Source organism: Microcebus murinus, chromosome 8 (genome assembly GCF_040939455.1).
Source record: "Microcebus murinus isolate Inina chromosome 8, M.murinus_Inina_mat1.0, whole genome shotgun sequence".
Taxonomy (NCBI): domain Eukaryota; kingdom Metazoa; phylum Chordata; class Mammalia; order Primates; family Cheirogaleidae; genus Microcebus; species Microcebus murinus.
In genome coordinates, this window is record NC_134111.1 from 104,529,934 (window position 1) to 104,550,401 (window position 20,468).

Below are 20,468 nucleotides of genomic sequence, written 5' to 3' on the forward strand. Positions count from 1 at the left end.
CTGGTTGTCAGCTTAATGTCTTCACTCGTCGCTGAGGCCAGAGGGAGGCTAACCTGAATCGCGGTCCCTCTGCTGTCTGCTGTCTTCCGCTCTGTCGCACTGGCCGTGCTAGCGAGCAGCAACGGTGTGCTCTTAAAATAAAACAGGGAGAAGAAAAGGAATTTGGCAGGCCACACATTGTTTTCGTCTCCGAAACAAAATGATGGGAGGAAGGCGAACAAATTTAAAGACTTGGAATATAGTACACCTATTTAATTTCCTTTTAAAAAAAATGTTTTTGTCTTTTCACCTCTTTTTTTTTCAAAGGATTTGAAACGATAGGCTCAGCTACCAGAATAAAGTGGGTACAATACGTATTGGTAAATGAATGGGTGAGCGAGCAAAGTAATAGAATAGAAAGGCGAGAGAGTCTGTGGGGGAGAGGAGGCGAACTCGCCTGCCCCGAGGACCTGACCCGTGGGACGGGCGCGTCCAGCCCGATTTGTGCCGCGCGGGCCGGGAGGCTCCTGCACAGCCCTGTGACGCTGCGTTCGAGCCCCACCTGAAGTGCGGTGCTTTGCTAAGAAGTGCTCGAGATGCTTTTATAATTTCGCTTTTGAAATTAATTGGCTAACCCTAACTGTAAAGTCCATTTTTGTGATGCACTATGCTATTTGTCCAACCATCATGGATATTCACAAATTCCTGTGAGGTAAGCCAATCTAGCCTACAGTGTTCTTTAAAATGTAATTTTTCATGAATATTAATCTAATACTCCGTTGACATAGCACATAGTTGACATATTAATTAGATCCATATTAATCTAATACTCCGTTGACATAGCACATAGTTGACATATTAATTAGATTAATATTAATCTAATACTCCGTTGACATAGTTTTTGTTGACATCGAATTGAATACCAATTTTCGTATTGCAGGAATTGTCTAATGTAGTAGGGCCCACCATACTAAACGTTTTCCCCAGTTCTTGCACGTTTTCGTGGGCTGTTTGCTAGAAAGCTCATCAGCTGTGCCTGCAGGCTGAGATGGCCCCGCCCATGGCCTGTAATATGATGGATAAAGTACAACTAAATGGTTTTCTTTCATCAGAAAAGAGGGAGCACACTAATTCTTTAAGAGAATTTTCCCCAAGCGCTAGGTGGTCTTCTGGTGGCCTGAGTAGGATTTCTAAGGCCTGGCAGGATGGGGGGGGGGGCTCATATATGCTCTGTGAATACTACCGTGTCACCCTTGAGGTGAACTCCTGGAGTGACCCGTCCTTAGATCCCTGGCCCGTGTTGCTCTTTTGCGAGCAGTGATTTCTGTGCCTCCCGCCTGCCTTGGGGTTGCCTGGGAGCGCTGGCGTTAGCAGAATCAAGGAAACGAAAGGTCATCTCATCCTGGCAGCACAAGGGCCTAAAATAGGACTGGTAAGCTCTGCTGTCGGCAAAAACTTAGCATGGTGAGTAAGAGGGAGGGGACACAGAGGTTCCTGAGCGCCTGGCCTCACCTGTCTTTTCCCTGAACGCTCTCTGTTCCCCTCCAAGTGCATACTCGTTTTCTTACATTCCGGGGTGTTCACTGGGAGAAAGCCTCCCCAGTTCTTGGTCCAGCTTATGGGGAGGCTGCGGCTCAGGCATCTTGTCCTTCGGCCCAGAGCAGAGTCCAGCGAGGACCTGGCCCCTGGGCCTGAGGCACCACCAGCCCCAGTTGCCGCGACCTCAGGGTCAAGGCTGACCCCAAGCCTGCACGGACAGGCCTGGTCCCACTTTGGGGGACTCGCTCCTGCCCCTGGAAGACCAGGAATTGCCCCCTGGCAACCCCTGAGGAAGGGCTAACGGCTGTGTGAAGTGACCTTCTTAGTCGTTTGACACACTGGGACGCAGTTGTCACCTGTGGTGTCATCTGATCCAGGAGCTAGGGAAGATGTTTCTAGCAGAAAGTGAAAGTAGAGGGGAAAAACAACAACAACAACATGCATTCTCTCTCTTAACCCCAGCACCTCGGTGTGGCCTGTGTCCTTACTTCCATGTCACAGATGGCAGACCAAGTGACACTTATCTGTGATCCTGTGTGGCCAGCAGGAGATTGGAGCTGTGTTTCGAACTCGGAGCTTTCTGACTTACACCAGCCCTGCCTTAGCCACACGACTCGCACACATAGGGCCGCACGTGGACCTCAGTGGTGGAGACTTTTACCTTACTCTTTCCCGCATGGTCCGGGCAGGTCGGCTGGTCTGAGAGCTGTTTCGATTAGGGATGCTTGGGCTGGCGGTAAGCTCTGCTGTCAACAATCTGCCATATCCTTGCACCATAGGCCAGGGCGTGAGAGACTCGGAATGTAGTAGGATTTCTCTACAGTCTCCTACCAGTAAACCCTCAGGGGAAATTCTTCTGCCTTCAAGTGCTAACATGTTTTCCTCTATTTTGAATGATAGTAATACGGGCGAATCTCTTGCCTGGGCCGTATGTGGCAGTGATGTCTCACGTTTGGAGAGCACACAGCAGTGCTACCTGTGCATCTTAAACCATATCTTGCACCGGAGTTGAGTGCATAGTAAACATTTACCGAGTAGGGCAGGGGTCCTCAAACTTTTTAAACAGGGGGCCAGTTCATGTCCCTCAGACCGTTGGAGAGTGCGCACTGTGGGCCCGGGACGAGTCGGCTGCTAATAAGCAGGACAGGCAGCGGCGGTGGCAAAAACACCCAGAGGGCCGGATAAATGTGCCAGGCAGCCCGCAGGTGGGCTGCGGGCCGTAGTTTGAGGACTCCTGGAGTAGGGGAATGGGTGTAGACAGGATGGGTCTGGACCTGCCCAGCCTGACCACGGCACTGTAAAACACTTAATGCTTTTAATCAACATCTGACGGTTATTTATAGTCTAAAGCTGAAACCACTCGTTCAGTCGACACGTGTATTTCCTGAGTGTGCCAGCACTAACCTGGTCCCAGGAGGTCCACCCTGGCGGGGAGACAGACCGACGGAGAGCTGGTGTTTGAGATGAGACCCCGAGTGCCCCGGAAGGTCCAGGGCTCCTCGTAACTTGCGTAAGGGTAATGCCCGCAGGTCAGCGGAGGCCCTGAGGCCCGCAGAGGGGGTGGCCGGCGCCCGGCCCAGGGTGGGCCGTCCCTGTCAGCCGTGCAGGGTGCTGCGTGCAGGGTCCCTCTCGCACACGCTCCTCACTCAGGAGGGTCAGGATGTGCTCGGTGCTTGTGGCCCGAAGGCATCCACACCCTGCCCCCACCACCGTGCCTTGCTCGGAGGAAAAGGAGAGTTTTCTTTAACGACCTGAAAACCTAAGACCAGAGCAAGTCGACGTTAGGCGGGCAGAGCTGCTAGGGCATTTAGTTGCTGGCGTTTTCCTCCACCGGAAGTGAGAAAGCTCAGAGAGATGGGCGGGCGGGTGCACCCAGGGGGAGGGGGATCTCGCACTCGTACGCACTGTGTATTAGCCCTAAATCTTACTTCGTTTCTGCTCGGAAAGGCAGAGAAGCAGAACTCCCCAGCGCTCGGGCACCAGGCCCCGCGGCCTACCGCTCGGTTATCTCCCGGCCCGAGGGGCGGCTCTGTGCGTGAACGAGGGCGACTGCACGCCCAGGCTGAACAGATGCTGTGTGTCATTTTCTTCTTACTGACTCCGAGAATTCTGTATTCCTTTGATAACATGATTAATTTATTTTTCTCCTTGGTGGCACGTAATCTGAGTGTACGTTTGCCCTCTGCCTAACCTCTCTTTCCCCCCCGAGTGTGTGTGGCTGACCCCGCAGCTAACCGGCCTCTGTTCTCCTTGCCTCTCTGCTGACCCTGTTCCTTTGTCTCTGGCTGCGCGTCCCGGCGGCGGCTGTGCGGCAGCCCTCGGAGTGCAGCGGCCACCTCAACTCCGGCTCCCGCGCCTCCTCCAGGGCCAGCTCGGCGCGGGCCAGCCCCGTGGTAAGTCACGCCTCCTGGCCTCGCCCGGGGGCCTTCACCCCTTCCTCTTCCTCACCTTCCTCCTCCTCCCCTTTCTCCTCCTCTTCCAGGGGTTCCAAATTTAGCATATTACTATTTGACGGTGTTACTAGGATTACGCTGCTAAATTTTTCGAGGACCCTTGTAAAAGTTGTTAACAGTCCTTAGCGGAGGGAAACTGTGCACTGGGGGGAACTGTAGCCCCATGCATGGAGGAGTGGGCTTTCATCATTTACAGATGTGAGGGTCTGACTTTGAGCGTTTTGTTTGAAACGTTATCTGTTGTCAGGCCCAGGCAGCGTTTAAAGTAAAGCCTGGGCCTATAAAGGCTGGGAGGTTCCTAGTTCTGCCACATGGGTTCCCGGGTCGTTCAGAACATGCACGTTCACAGGCCTGCACCCTGCCACTCTAGCATGCTTTCAAGGAGGGTTTTGCAGGGCATTTTTGGCCTGGGAGACTGTGGGAACAGGGGAGGGACGCTGGCTGCAGGGGAGGGTTCCGCACTCCGGGCCAGCGGCACCCTCCCCGGTAAGCCCTGGGGAGAGAGGAGGAGGATGGGCAAGGCGATCTCTTAACCCCCAGCCACAGAGAACCCTAAATGCGGCTCTTAACTTGGCCACCCAACACCGTGCTTAGTGTGTTGGTGCCCGAACGTCCGCCGACTGTTCCTGGTAATCAGCGAGTGGCTGCAGGGCTGAGATGTCCCCCTTACGCAGAGGTACCTCGTTCGGCCAGTTTCCTTGTCGCGCTAGTGCTTTGCTTGTGTTGTAAGTCAGAGGCAGTCTTTCAGAAGAACTCTGAGATTTCCTACCAGATGCAGACACCAGCTGCTCTGGGGAAGAAAACAGGGGCGTCGAGTCCCTGGCCGCTCCAGTGAGGGGGGCAGCCTCCGTCCCCACCCACCCCGTTTCGAGGACTCCGGGCCAAGCCCCAGCCGCCATCCCTCCGTCACTGGGCCCGCAGCGGCGCTTGCCCCACGCTGGAGACAGTTTCTCTCCACCATCCCGCCAGGGAGCGTGAGGACACCGGAGCCAGCCCAGGAGGGTGGGTGTTAGCTCGCGGCAGCCTGCTCCTTTGCGCAAGCCAAGGCTGTCCCCTCTGTAACCTGCAGACCCCAGCCTCATCTCACACGTGGCTGTGCCCGCCGGGCTCACAGGTGCCCTGGACACCAGCGAGAAGGGGGAGAAAGCGGGTGGCTGAGCGAGGCAGGTGTGTGTGTGGCAAACGCCGCACAAACTCCAGCACCTGCTGCTCCTCATTAAAAGTCTCCCCAGAACCGACCAAGCAGTGATAGTGAGATACGCAGCCGCTCCTTAGCGTGTGACTTTCGTCTTCACGATCCGGCTGGGTATTCCAAATACTCCTTCCGCCCGGGGGGGAGGAGCAGTCGGTGCAGGGCAGTGTTGGTGTGGGTGTCACGGTGAAAGGGGAATGACCCCTCGGTCTGGCCTTCCTCGGGGCGGGCCGTTACAGGACCCAGGCTCAGATGTCACAGCGCTCACTCCTGGCTGGCGACATCTGGCCAGGCACATAAACTTCTTGAGATTCTGGAAAGAAGGGTCTTGACACCCTTCAAAACAAACACGACTGAAAAAGTGAGGCATGGTTACCTCGATTCTCCTTGCTGGGTTGCCCAGGGGGTGACACAATCGTTGCAGCGTGGTGGCCCGTGGGAAATGCTGCCCCGCCCGGCACTTGGTCGGGGCTGTGCACCCGGGGCTGGTACGGGTGAGGACAGAGCAGGGAAGGCGGAGGTCACAGCGGGGTGGGCCTGCGGGGAGTGCCACCCCGGGTTTAGGAGACTCGCATCTGCTAGAGAGAAAGGAAGGCTGCTGCCCCAGAGGGTGGGGGCGGGGACAGTGCTGTTAAAGAGCAGAAGTGACCAGAACGAAGGAAACGGTCACTTGTCCTGCTTTGAGAAAAAGCGCTGCGGTGTCTGAGACCAGCTAGGAGCACCAGGACGTGGCGTTTGCCCCACCCCAGTCCTCCCAGGGCTGCAGCTCACGGGGACATGTGACGCGGTTGTGCCTCACTCTTGTCCCCCCCCACACACACACCCCACCCCATCCTGAAGAGGAGGAGCCGTCTCTTCCTCTCCAACACGTCCGGCTCTCCTCCCTGAGGAAGCCGTTGTTCGCTCATTCAGCCCCTGAGCACCTAGAACGTTCCGGGCACAGGGCCGTAGTGCGAGCCAACACAGAGCTGCCGTGTCCTCCTGAGGGCTCCCCCGGCGGTCAGACGTGCAGTAGGAACCGCAGCGGCGCGGCCGCGAGGGAGAGATGAAGGTGCCCGGAGAGCGTTGGAATCGGAAGGTTTGAGGACCAGGCTCGGACCAGACATCTGCCCGGGGAGAACGACGCTTCTCCCCGGGTAGATGTCTGGGACGCTTCTCCCCGGGCAGTCCCCGTGGGACTGTGGGAACGGGCCCCACAGTCCCACGGGGAACCCAGCGCCCGTTTCTGAAACCTCCATCAGGAGTGTCCCGAGTGGAGCCGAGGTCCCTGTGTCACCTTGCGTATCCAGAGGAAAGCGAAAGGCTGTGTGACTCACGTGTTGTGTTGTCTGAGGACGCAGGGCAGGGACTAGGAGGTAAAATGGGCCCTGAGTTGTGCTAAGCACGGGAGTTCACGCATAAGTCATTCAGGATCACGTCAGTGTTACTGGATTTCAAACCAAACGTTTCCACCCTGATGATAGGCTCTGCCAGTCAGTTAAATTTGAAAGAAAATCGCCCTAAAAGTGGGTGTTTTCTGAGCACGGTTTGCTGTTGTCGGTTTGTGTCTCGGGAGGGACGTCAGGCAGTGACGTTGCTTGGGCGACGAGGAAACGCTCCTTCTGGGCCTGTCCCCTCGGGCAGGGTGTCTCTGTGCACGTGGACAGGTGCCCACGAATTGTGTTCTGTCTCGAGGCAAGGGGACAAGTAGCTGGTGAACTGGAAAACCTAGCGTTTTGAACCTTACGGGGCACCGTGTTTACGTGAGCCTCAGTAGTAAACTCGTTTAGACACCACGTTAGAGGTTGGATTGCGTAAAATAGTTCACGTGCTCCTCTAAGCATTTGGTTTTCACGGGAAAAGTTGCCGTAAATGAAACTGGCACAGATATTTTTTTTAGAAGTGACTGTTTCCAGTAGGTTTTTAAAGGTGTCTTTGTACACTCAGTTGCGATCCTGCAATATCATGATGTGCATGTTTTATAAACCTGTGGGGGATGAAGTTTTCCCACGGGGCTGAAGTGTTTAGTTTTGCTCAGAGGACGAGAGGGATGAAGTGAATGGGCTGCAAGGCGTGTGCACCGTGGCCATTCCCAGTGTGGAGCCTGTGCCCGGCCACGCCTCCATGTCATGGTCCCCACACCTAGTCATAAAGGGCCACGACAGTGTTTGAAATACTTTCATTTTTTTCAGTTTCTTTGCATATTATTTTCAGAGATAAAATATTGTGTTATGTGTCAAAATTAAATGCACCATCTGGCTTACTGACCCATCTTTCACGGGGCTTCGTGAAAGGGGTGTTGTATAAAGCAGGTGCAGTCGCTTCCTGGGCCCGGCCCAGGCAGAGCCGGCACACGCTGCCTTCTAGCTGGGGCCCGTAGGGGTGCTATGGGCGCCTCCTCCCCCCCCTCCCCCGGCAGGGCAGGAATCCAGAGGGGCTCCGCAGACCTTGTGCTGCAGGAAAGTAGCAAATATATGTGTCCCTTTTAATTCGGACAACAAACAAAACAGAATTTACTCTAATGTGGAATTAATGTTTGTTCTGCAAACTAGCTAATGCTGAGGAACGAAGGCCTTGGGCCCGGAGACTTAATGAATCGGTTCCCCAGCAGACTAGGTGCCGGGCGGTTCACTTTTCCTTAGTTATCTGAAAGTTTAGTTTTGGAAAATATTTCAGGAATATTTTTGCCCCCGAGTGGAGGAGAAGAACCACACTGGAAATGCTAAAACCATCCTCTCGGCCGGGAAGGCTGGCGCAGGGCTCCCTGGGGCTCCGCGAGGTGAGACACAACCGTTTCCATCGGAGGTTGGCCCCAGGGCCCCAAAATGCGTAGTAAGGGCGACGTGGCAGGCACACCTGGAAAAACCATTCCGGGTGTGCGCTTTTACACGTATCAACACGCATGAAAAGGTGCAGGCGGTGTGGGCACACCTGGAGGGCGGCCGTCCTTACCTGCGGGACTGCACCGTCAGGAGGGAGAAGCGGCGACAGGGAGGCGAGTCGCGGGCAGGCTGAGGCTGGGGAAGCTCCCACGAGACACGTGGCTGGGCCTTGGAGGGCAGTGGCTGTTGGCCAGGTGGAAGGTAGATCCTCTAGGCAGAGGGACCACTGGGCATGCAAGCCCCCCAACCCTTCGGGTCTGAGGGCCTCTTCACTTACTTCCTCTCCTGCTCTTAGGACACCAAGGAAGCAGGGTGGATGAGCGTGGGAAGTTCATACGGAGGGCAGCTGCGGGGGCCAGACCTGCAGGGCTACACTTGGATCTGTTGGGCAGGAGACCCTCATGCTTGGCCGTCCTGAGCTGTGAGCTGGTTTGGGAATTTGCTTTCTTTGGGGTTGCTCAGGTGTTCCGGAGGATTCCATTTGCTCCCCTTGATTGGGTGTAATTCCGCGCAGTCTTGTTTTAGTGGTTGCTTCGGGTGTGCTTGGAAGGGAGGTTGAAGGTACAAGGAGTTCGGAGGAGGGAAGGAGCTTTCTTGGTGGGCAGAGGGCAGTCAGGGCAGGGGCACCGGGCCCAGCACAGACTCAGGGGCCACCAGACAGGAAGTGGTGGTTTGGAGGTCATTGTCTCCTGAGCCCTGGCCTCGGCCGGAGCTTGGTGGGAATTTGTCAGACTACAGTCTGAGCCGTCTGCTGCCTGAGCTCACCAGGGTGACTGCAGAGTCCCCGGTCGCCTCTCAGATCTGCGGAATCAAAGGTGTGGTCTGCAGTTGCCACACACGTCTTCCGTAGATTCTCTGGCAAAGTGAAGGAGCTCTGAGCTGCAGGCAGTGGGGTTGGAGGCGTGATGGGGAAAGCATGATTAGGTGACAGCTTCGTCCTGGAGAGTCTGCAGACAGACTCAAGCCCTGTAACCTTCCCAGTGGGCTTGTGACTTTGGATCTTTCAATGTGCAAGAAAAAAAAAGAAACCTGTCTTTTGTTGCACACTGATCAAAGAGAGAAGTAACAGCGACGCCAGCCCGGCCTCTGGTCCCCGAGATATGCTCACAGTCCAGGGCTCTCCCTTGGGGTCTGACGGTCCCAAGAACCCTCTTTCAGCTCCGTAGGCTGCTCTGGAACTCCCTCCCCCCGCCCCAGATTTCTGCTGAGGAAAAGAGCGGGGAGGCCTCAGAGAGACATCCAAGCAGGAAAGATGTGAAAAGCCAAATTTTGGGAGTCCCACTTTTCACTTTTCCAATTGCAAAGGAAGCTAATGTTTTATTTTTTTTAATTACCCTCTAAATTCATGGAATCCATTTAATGCTTATAAAGATTTAATATTTGTTTGTTTTCCTGGACAGGTTGAAGAGAGACCGGACAAAGATTTTGCTGAGAAGGTAAGGAATCATTCAGAAACCTAGAGGGTCCCAAGATTTGTGGGTGAAACTGACAGGAAAATATGTTGCTTGGTCTTGGATAAAGATGTTCCCCAGTGAGTGAACGGGGCGAGGCAGCGGCCCAAGCTGGTGTCACATCCCCCGGGGGCTTCCCCCAGGAGTCCTGTCAGTGCGAGTCATTAGCTCCTGCAGAACGGGGAAGGCGGTCGCCGTGGACCGGGCCGTCTTAAGGTTCATCCAGACAAACCCCAGAGCATCCTCGAGGCCCTGCAAAGGGGACCTGTCGTGCTGCCCGCCGCCCGCCCGCTGGGGGCCTCCCAATTTGGAAGGGGCATTAAAGCGAAGGCGCTATGACATCAGGGTCTGACGTGATTGCGGTTCTGTCTGAAGTCACAGCTGACCCCCATGACATTGCAGGGCTCCCGAGGCATGCCGGGCCTGTCTGCGGCCACGCTGGCCTCCCTGGGGGGGACCTCCTCGCGGAGGGGCAGTGGGGACACCTCCATCTCCATGGACACCGAGGCCTCCATTAGGGAAATCAAGGTAAGACGCTCTGCTCACTTAAAAGAGCCTTTTGTGAAAATCATTCTTCTAATTAAAAAAAAAAAGAGAGAGAGATCTGATTCATGAAGTTCTGGAACTTTCTTCTCAGTCACGTTTCCCCCCCTCCCCCGAGTCACGGCATTCTCGTCGTGACACCGAGACCCAGCTCTGATACTGTCTCCTGCAGGAAGCGGCCCCGTGCCCCCCCGCCCAGCAGGCCACACGTAGCGAGATCGCTCACCGAAGCGTGTGCATGTGTGCTGTCATCCGTGTGCCTGGCACATGCGTCGGCCACATTACTTCCTGCTCCCCGCCACACCGAGTGCTGTCACCCAGCCTTGGCCTCTGAGCATCTTCCCCCTCTGCCTAGAACGTGCCCTTGCCTTTCTGTCTGCCACCTGCCCTTAGTAGACCTCACTGTTGTATTTTAATGAGTTTTTTTCTCCCGCTGGAATGTGGTCATTTTCTGTTCCGTCCTTGGCAGCCAGGATGGTGCCGGGCATTTGGTGGCCGTCCCTGTGTGTGAAAGAGACACACGATGCTGTTCCTTAGAGTAACTAGGGACATTGCATCTGAAAAAGAGGAGACTCAGAGGGAAGGTTAGTCTACTAGGACTTCTGTCCTTGGAGGGCAGACCCAGGACAGGGAGCCGAAGGGGGTGAGAGCTGGCGTGTTTGTAACAGCTCTCTAGTATGAGAACTCGGCGCCCACTGGTGATGTCTGAGCTCTGGGTGGCCGTTTGCCCGTGTGCAGAGAGGGGACTTAAGCATCCACCAGAGCTTGCACTGGGTTACCTTGAAGATGCCTTCCAGCTCCTGTGTTTTATCATGAATAAATGAAACCAGAAGAACGGTTTCCCTGTGCTGCCCCTTGGCCTCCTGCAATGATTTGTTTATTCTTTTCCTACACGGAAGTAGAGTTCGCTGCAGCCATGAGTTGTCTCTGCTCTGAGGGCGCCGTGCCCTGCATGTGTTCAGCAGGTGTGCACAGAGTGGGCTAGCTCAGGCCCGGCGCTGTCCGGGCACCGGGAGTTTGGCAAAGTAGAGCCTTGGAGCTCCGTGAATACAGGTGATTTTTACCTCGAGCATCTTCCTGTGTCTTTGCACAGAGGAGGAATTCAGCGTGCTTGAAGGAATCATTCAATATGAGTGGAATAAGCTGTACTGTTTTCAGAAGCTCTTTTGCTTGTTTTTTGGAACTATGTAAAATCACGCAATATACACCTAAATTTTAATCTTTGTAGTTTTGAAATTTATTTCATTTTCCTTTAACATTTAATAAAAGCAAAAAGAAAATCAGGTGCTCAAACTACCCAAATGATAGATACTACCCAAAAGTATAAAAGATTTAGGGAATCCCCCTTTTTCCTTAACATCATTTGCCTTTCGTTGCCACTTCCCTCAGGAACTCAGTGAGCTAAAGGACCAGATTGAGGACGTAGAAGGCAGATACATGCAGGGATTGAAAGAGATGAAGGTACCCGTTTATGGAAGTGTGGTCTCACAATATTAACCCAACTTAACTTAAAAAAATCCTGAAGAAGTTCAGAGTGCATGCTTTCTCTAAAGAGACTCCAGATTGTAGAGCTCAAAACGGCTGGAATGCTAGCATGGTTGTGCACTCACCATTTCCCCAAATGCAGTTTTTTGAACCAAGACTTGAAAATAGTAACTCTCAGCTGGGTGCAGTGACTCACGCCTGTAGTCCTACACTGTCGGGGCCTGGGCTCCCCATTTCTACAAAAAATTTAAAAACAAGACAGGCATGGTGGCATGCACCTGTAGTCCCAGCTACTCAGGAGGCTGAGGCAGGAAGATCACTTGAGCCCAGGAGTTTGAGGTTGCAGTGAGCTGTGATGATGCAACTGCACTCTAGCCCGGTCAACAGAATGTGACCCTGTCTCAAAAAAAAAAAAAAAAAAATAGAAAGAATTGTAACTCCCCAATCCAAGGGGGTTAAACTAACACATTCCCCGATGCATGTCTTGTGCTCACCATCCCTTTCTCAGGCCTAAAACCAGTTTCTAATTTCCCATAGGCATGTACCAGGCACTGAAGGAAGGTTTTTTGTTTTCTTCACTTTTTGTAGTAGTTGCTTCATTTGATTTGCTTCTCAAAATATCTGTTGTCTGCCAATAAGGCAGTGCTAACATGCCATGCTTCTACAATTCCAGATCATTTGCAATACTGTAACATTTTACTAATTGATTACTAAGTCTGAATGTGTGTCATCCTGAATGTATTTGAGTATACCTAACACACTACTTTTAGAGTGTGGGGTTATTAGTATTTCATCGTGCCAGCCGGGAAGTTTGGGTGCCGTGTCCCTGCAGGTTAAGGTGAGTGAGTGGCCAGCGACTGTCTTCCTCAGGCAGCTACGGCAAATCGCCGCTCTAGCAGTAGACGGCAAATCTGTTTCTTCCTTCTCAGCTCCCCATGAAGGACCTGAGAAATAGTCTGAATTCGGTATCAAAGGACACCAAACAGAGGAGGTGACATAAGTCACATGACTAAGTCATCAGTGTCAGATTTGTCATCTCTCTTTAAAGGCAGAAGAATTAAGACTCTGGCTTTTAATCATATGAGCAAGGAGTTACCGAACCAGCCTAGAACCACTGGCCCCACCCAAGATCGTTGGCTTGGTGTGGCAGTTCAGGGCGAGACCAGCCCTGGTGTCCAGGAAGCCGCCGCTCAGCACCTGCTGTACCTGACCAGGCAGCTGCCACCTCCTTCTTTACCTTTGGGTACTTGGTGCCCAGTGGTTCCAGTCTCTCTCTCTGCTCTCCTGGAGTCGCCTGCCCCTGTTCATGGGCGGGACCCCCAAGGGCGTGGGCCATGTGAGGGCATCACTGTGTTCATTCTGCAGGAGTCTGTCTGTCTTTGGGCCGCCCTTTGGAAGGATGACCTTTCTGTTTTCGGGACTTACCCAGTGAGACCTGTGCACTGTGTTTGGTTTTCCTATAGGTCAAAAATCTGAAGTCACTACTAATCCTTTCCTGGTTCATAAGCCAGAACAGGGATGATTGGCGTCGCCTGTGGCCTGTGGCAGATATTTAGTTATAGTAGCCATGACACGCCGGTTCTTTTGCAGTCGTTGGTCACGCGTCTTGAGTGATTGCTTCCGAAACCTGTTGAACAGCCCTCACACGTGGCAACAGGAAGATCCTCTGTGACCACAACTCTTTGCATACCGTGTGTCTCCTTTGTTCTAACGGGTGTATACATTGCTTTCACCCCTAGACAAAGTAACTGATTTTCTGAGTGGTGGGAATTTGATCCAACTGAAAAGAGGAGACTTCTGTGCATTTAAAATTGCCACGTGTTTCTTATTCCAATTTGTATGCTCTTAAGAAATATAGTCTAAATTTAGGGCTGAATGTTTTTGTGTGTTTTGTTTTGTTTTTGTTTTTTTAAAGAATACTGAACTAATCTTTGTTTTGGTTTTCTTTCTACAATTTCAAAAATATGACCTGCTTCCCGCAGGACTCCCTAGCAGAAGTCGAGGAGAAATATAAGAAGGCCATGGTGTCCAACGCTCAGCTAGACAATGAAAAGACAAACTTCATGTACCAGGTCGACACGCTGAAAGACATGTTGCTGGAACTTGAAGAACAACTGGCTGAATCTAGGCGACAGTATGAAGAGAAAAGCAAAGTAAGCTTTAATATGATAGAGAACGGTGGATTGTGTGTGTATGTATATGTGTGTATATAACATATAATTGATATTACATTATCTGTATGTTTTTAAACAATCATTCTCCGCTTATCCAGGAAACCCAGACATCTGAGAATAAGAATACCATGCTCTTTGCAGAGTGATTTAAAATATCGATATGCATAATTTCAACATGTAAGCTAGAAACCGTTTACCAGGAGAACATTAGTGTTTTACATGTAAGATAAAATTACAACCTTTTCAAAACATTCCTGTGAAAGAGCCAACATGCTTGGATAAGGCACACTCACATGCATCAAGATTTTCTGGTTAATATGTATTTCCTGATTTTTATTTATTTTGTTCTTTCTTAACACCATAGAGAAATAGTTATGAGTATCAAAGGCACAATTATACCATTTAAGAATTAAATACTTTGTGTCCCATCAGCTCTTCAGGTTAATTTTATAGTAAATTATCTGGTATTTTCTACAAAGTCCAGAGGGATGGATTTGTGTTGTTAAAACAAGCCTTGCAGATTCTGACCATGTAGTAGCAGGTGATTTGTTCCGGGGGAAATGTAAATTGTAAGGAAATGAACTAGCAGGACGGGAAAATGTGATTCCACTGCCTCAGTACCGTCTTCCTGCTTTATAGGAATTCGAAAGGGAGAAACATGCCCACAGCACGCTGCAGTTTCAGTTTGCTGAAGTGAAAGAGGCCCTGAAGCAGAGAGAAGAAATGCTTGAGGTAGGTCAAGGCTTCCTGTTTTTCTTTTTCTTTTTTGACTTTGGAGCAATTCCTTGGTTCATGACTGTCTTGGCTTAGGCTACGGTAACAAAATACCATAGCCTACAGGGCTTGGACAACGGAAATTTATTTTCTCACAGTTCTGGAGACTAGAGTCCCCGATCAAGGTCGAGTTCTGGTGAGGCCTCTCTCTTGGCCTGCAGACAGACACCTTCTCGCCGTGTCCTTGCATGGCGGAAGGAGAGCGAGCTCCTGGCGTCCATATGAGGACGCTAATCCTAGCCCTGCCCTTGTGACCTCGTTTAACCTTAACTATCTCCTAAAGACCCTGTCTCCAAATTCATTCACTTTGGGCATTAGGGCTTCGCCATATGAATTGGGCGGATGGGTGGTGGGGACACAGTTCAGTCTATAGCGATGTGTAAAGTTATCAGTTCTTTTAAAATGCAGAGTTTAAGCTAATTGTCTATGCCTGATTTAGGGAAAACGGATTCTGTCACTGGTGAAGAGCTTTATTCTTTGGTGGTCGTGTGTTTGTTTTGGGAGGTGTGGTAGACAGGACACCACCACCACCCTGTAACGATGTCCTCATGGTAATCCCTAGAAATAGTAAATATGTCACCTCACATGGTAAAAGGGACTCTGTAAATGTGATTAAATTAAAGACCTGGAAGGGAGGGGGTTAGCCTAGATCAGGCATCCTTAAACTACAGCCCGAGGGCCACGTGCAGGTGTTTCTGCCCGTTTGTTTTTTTACTTCAAAATAAGATATGTGCAGTGTGCATAGGAATTTATTCATAGTTTTTTTTTTTAAACTATAGTCCGGCCCTCCAACGGTCTGACGGACAGTGAACTGGCCCCCCATTTAAAAAGTCTGATGACCCCTGGCCTAGATGATCTGGGTGGGCCTGAGGTGGCCACAAGGGCCCTTGCAAGAGGAAGGCAGGTCACAGGCAGAAGCAGGGACATGGCCAAGGAAGCAGACTCGGGAGTGGGGGACCGGGAGCCGGGGCTCGGCCAGTTCTAGGAGCTGGGACGGCAGGAGGCAGAGCTCGCCGGAGCCTCGGGAAGGGCTTGCTGCTTTTAGCCTGTGAGGCGCATGTTGGCGTCTGACCTCCGGAATCGTGAGGGGGATGCTTGTGTGTCGTTCAAAGCCACTGAATTAGTAGTACTTTGTTAGAGTGGCAATAGGAAACGAATACAGGGTTGCTTTTTAGTGCTTCATCTCAATCTGTACTTTCACTGGTGCCTTGGAATTGAGAATTTCAGGCAAGCAGGTTTTCTTCCTGCACCTGTTAAAGCTGGGAGTAGGTCGAGGGAACAGTCCTAGATGCTGGCAGTGAGCTCGGGGTCATGAGCTAGGGGTCAACCAGGCGACTGTTCCCCGGCTGGCTCCCAGGTCCTCCAGCGCTGGGGCTGCTCTTCCTGCTTAACCCTTTTATCTTCTCTCTTTCTGTCTGTTCCTCTCCTCAGGAAATCCGGCAGCTACAGCAGAAGCAGGCGGGTTATATCAGGGAGATTTCTGACCTTCAGGAAACAATAGAGTGGAAAGACAAAAAGATAGGGGTAGGAGTCTCATGTCTTTGAAAATCTACCCAAACGGGCGGGCTGCTTAGCAAACAGAGCTCTTCCAGAATTTTGGTTTGCAGAAACGCTTGTCTGAGCATGCATGCAACCGCCACGTATCACAACATTTTGTTAATTTGATGAATTGTCATTAATCTGAGGTGTGCAATTAAGTAATGAACACACTAACTTATCCCAATGTGAGCTCAGTATTCCGTGCCGACTTCTGGCATGGGCGTGGCACTCTCGTCCTGAACACCAGGAGCAGGGCTGGTGCTCGGAGGCAGGTCAGGCCCATGGCAGTTCCCAGGCTGGTGGGGCCTGGATTTTTCCTCGAAGGGGTTTGAGGAAGCTGCAAGGGTGCAAGGAAAGGCTGTGCCCCGAGCATTCCCACCTTGAAACCTCCTCCGGGAAGGCCTCCCAGACCCCCCTCGCTCCACAAGAAAAGAGGAGGCAGCCCGCCTGCATTGAGAGTTGAAGAATAGGGAGCACGGAACCCCACACAGGAACTGCTTTGATTTTAGTTTCCCCAGAATAGCGACTCACACACGTGGCTCTGATCAAGACCCAGAGATGCTGGGGCTCGTCTCGCACGCTGACCCCTGCATGTGGTGGCGCCCGAGTTTCCGCTGCGTCAGCCCTGCGTGCATGTGTGTGTGTTTGCTTCGTGCCCACTTTGCACTTATCCGTGGCAACGGAGTATAAAAATAATGATTAGATTGCTAAAATTACCGTTGCCACGTGGGGGTTCTTCAGCATTCCTCTTGTTCTTTGCCGGGCCCCCCGCTCCTATTAACTGTCTGCTGCAGGGCTGTGACCTGCAGGGAGCTAGAAAGTGACGCACACGAAGTGGCTTCCGGTGCCGTGTCTGTGTGCTGGGCGATGCCAATTCTTCGGGAAGCATGAACCGGGACGTTTCTTAGATCGCATAAACTAAACGAAAAGCTGCTTAGCGCCTGCCTTGTGTTTGTGCCTTTGAGCAGAGTCTCTCTGATGTCTTAACTCTGCTAGTGTCTAGACAGGAGGAGCCGCTCCCCGTTCCTGCTTCTCACGGCCCCTCTCACCCGCGCCAATCTTCTTTCTCTTTGCTCTTCTGCACGCTCAGGCGCTAGAGAGGCAGAAAGAGTTCTTTGATTCCATAAGGAGTGAACGAGATGATCTTAGAGAAGAAGTAGTCGTGCTGAAAGAGGAATTAAAGGTATGAAGCCAAAGTACGGTTTAAAAAAAAAAAAAAAATCCCGGTGACAACAGCAAATTCTGGGATTCTGTGAATATGTGTGTGTACTGGTGTTAGCTAATTGTGTGCTGTTGATTTTAGTTCTGTTAATAAATTCCAATCTTAGGTTAACTGACACTGACGAGGAATAAGTGCGAATGCAGTTGGTTACGCCTGTGGCCGTTAGATCTTCACAGGCATGGCTGGTCTGGACCACAACTCTGGTTTCCAAGAATTTTTTGATATATCATCTACACTTTTTTCTCGTGCTCATTGATAAATTCTCCAGGCTGTTACTCAGAGTTAGATAGCTTATTTGCTTCTTTATGGAAAGCCTCAAAGGTAAGGACCTCTCTAGCTGACCAGTGTGTCTGGTAAGTGGCGTGGGCGAGCCCCACGCTGATCAGACCTGGAGACCCACCGAGTCACAGGAGGAGGAAAGTTCCATGTCCTGTGTGGGCCCCTGTCAGGGGGTCTTCAGCCACTGGCTTGGTGCAGAGTTAAAAACCGGTGGGCAGCGCTCTGGCCGGGCTCTCAAAGTGCTGCCGTAGGAGGCGCTGTTGAGAGGAGGTGGCCGAATAGTCCCCGAATAGCCCGTGGGAGCCTGTCAGCGTCTCCTGCTTGTCTTCCGGGCTCAGAGCCAGAGCAGTAACCAGCAGAGGACGGGCCTAGAGCTGAGATTCACCGTGCTGCTTCGGGAAAGGCCACGAGCACCGGGGTGGGGATTCCTCGTGCACACGGGAACGAGCAGCAGGCGGCGGGTGAGGGACCCCCGAGTCGGGAAGTGCAGCTGTGTCTAAGTGCTTCTCTCTGTAATGAGCGTGACTTACGTTTCTTTTGAATACGCCAGACATTCCAGCCACCTCTTAATGTCTTCATTCCTTCCAGAACACACACATATTTCTTGTTATCTCACTCCCTCGTTTTAAAGAATGCAAACCAGGGTTTTAAAAGTACGGGTCACTTTACAGTGATTTGCTGAAGTTCCACTTTGTGGCCGCCCCAAGGCCAAAAGGATGCCTGGCCAGGCTTGGTGGCTCACGCCTGTCATCCCAACACTATGGGAGGCCAAGGTTGGAGGGTCGCTTGAGCTCAGGAGTTTGAGATCAGCCTGAGCAAGAGCGAGACCCCATCTCTACAAAAAGTGGAAAAATTAGCCAGGCGTGATGGCATGAGCCTATAATCCCAGCTACTTGGGAGGCTGAGACAGGAGGATCGCTTGAGCCCAGGAGTTTGAGGTTCCAGTGAGCTAGGCTGACGCCACCATATTCTACCTGGGGCGACAGAGTGGTCCCTTTGTCTCCAAAATAAATAAGTAAATAGGATGCCTGTTGGAAGCATCTTGTCACCAGCAAATTGAGGCATGAATTGGAACATCTAAGAAAGAAGTCGCCTTTGGAGGAAGGCATTGCAGATTTGTGTGTGTTGATAGAGTATCTATGAGCGGGATGCCTTAGCACTTCTCTGTCTCTGTAGAGTTGTCCTCTACTTCAGGAAAAATAGTTTCCTCTTTTGTTATAAACAAAAGTAATAAAACAAGAGTTTAACCTGATGTCACTGAGGATTACGGCGAGCCTATTTTTGTTCCCAGAAACACGGAATAATCCTAAATTCAGAAATAGCTACCAACGGAGAGACTTCAGACACTCTAAATAACATCGGACACCAAGCTCCTACCAAGATCACAAAGGAGGAGTTAAATGCCCTCAAGTCGGCAGCGGACGGGACGCTAGGTAAGTATGTGTTTTCCTTTGGGTCCTCTCATCTCCCAAGCCAGCATTGGTTCACCTTCACCCATCACGGGAGTTGCAGTAATCACCACTGATCGATTAACAGTCACTCAGCATGCCATCTGTCTCCACGCCGCGTAGCCATCCCCACCGTGTGGCATGACCGCCCGCGTGTTGTCTGGCGTGCATCTCTGTGCCGTGCTCACCACCAGTGGCTCGGGGGTGCGCCCCTTTTGCTTCCCCAAGCTACCACGCGAGGCAGCGAGTGCACCTCAAAATGAAGTGACAGTGTCGAGAGCACTATTTGGGTTTCCCCGGATACGTGCCGAGTGTGGCCTTTTAGCTTACTCTATTGGAGAAGCGTCAGAAGACGAGGACAGTGGAGGCCGTGCAGGAGGTTAGCTGGCCATACCTGCGAGCCAGCGCTGTGCGTCTGCAGCACTCTGCGTTCTGGGGGTGCGGGGTGGCCGGGCGCCCCAGGCGGGGGTGCTGGTGACAGGGCACAGCTTCCTTCCCAGCCCTTCTCCAGCCGGCCCTGGAGGGGCGCAGGCAGCCTGGGCGGTGGGGGTGGCCGTGCGCGGAGGGAGTGCCTCCCCCCAGAGTCTGAACCCGCCCTCCTCGGTCAGCGGCGGCCCTCCCTCAAGGGTGTGCCACCTTTAGCTTCTGAAAGAACATAAAACCGGGGAATCTGACAGATCGTAGGAATATTTTGTGAAATTTTCAAAGACTCACTGATTAATATGTGTTGTAGTATTTGGCTTTGGGGAAAACCTTCAGATTTTTGTGCGCAGCCTCAGGCCGTCGTCTGTCGATACGGCCTCACCGGTCGCTGCTCACCAGTTGTGCTCCAGCCCTTCACGGCGGGGCTGGAATAAGTCAGGGCCCAGGCCTTTTAATTTTGATTTAGAAGCTTTCATCTTACTGCTTTTCTATTTATGGAAATGTGGAACCCTTAGGTCCTGGCTTCTCGGGGCTTGCTTCCTGGGGAGGTCACTCATTTATTGTCTTTATGGCTGTTGCAGAAACACAGCTCTTGCAAATTGTGTGAGAGTTATTGAAAAAGATAATTAACTTGTGTCATATCTTTATATTAGCTCCCTGAACTGCTAGGAATTTGATCATGCTGCTCTTACTCAAATACGCATTTTGCAAATCCTTGATAACCATGGTGAAACACTTAAGGAACCAGAAATAATCAGTTTTGTAAGTGGTCTCCAAATGTTTTTTGATCACATATCTTATCAGTGAAGAATTGTGGGAACTTCTCAATATATATACATTTATTTTTAATTTATAGATGTATGCTATTTCATTAATAGGAAATGTACACTATAAAACATATGCATAGACATTGTTAAAGGGTGAAGTAAAACTAACTCTCAACAGAAGCCCTAATAGGTGCCCCCATTTACCCCAGGGTAAGTGCACCCACCACTGAGACTGCTGGTTATAAACTTATCTGGCCTTGACTTTCAGTATCATGGCACTATATCTAATATGCTAGGATTTTATTTGGAGAATCCGAAATATAACTGTTCATTCCAAAG

At 51.6% G+C, this 20,468-nt stretch overlaps 1 protein-coding gene across 20 annotated transcripts in view; it reads left to right on the top strand.

Moving 5' to 3' along the window:
• Positions 1-20,468, top strand: part of LRRFIP1 (LRR binding FLII interacting protein 1) — a 133,564-nt gene that overhangs the window by 95,034 nt on the left and 18,062 nt on the right. For 9 of the 20 annotated variants that reach the window (XM_076006093.1, XM_076006079.1, XM_012755636.3 and 6 more), the window contains 9 exons: positions 3,834-3,911; positions 9,425-9,460; positions 9,878-10,003; positions 11,408-11,479; positions 13,486-13,656; positions 14,317-14,409; positions 15,883-15,975; positions 17,081-17,173; positions 18,783-18,924. In XM_076006093.1, the coding sequence (XP_075862208.1) occupies positions 3,834-3,911; positions 9,425-9,460; positions 9,878-10,003; positions 11,408-11,479; positions 13,486-13,656; positions 14,317-14,409; positions 15,883-15,975; positions 17,081-17,173; positions 18,783-18,924 (904 nt within the window). The remainder of the gene's footprint in view (positions 1-3,833; positions 3,912-9,424; positions 9,461-9,877; positions 10,004-11,407; positions 11,480-13,485; positions 13,657-14,316; positions 14,410-15,882; positions 15,976-17,080; positions 17,174-18,782; positions 18,925-20,468) is intronic. The other 11 variants (XM_076006085.1, XM_012755640.3, XM_076006088.1 and 8 more) reach the window with 5 other exon arrangements.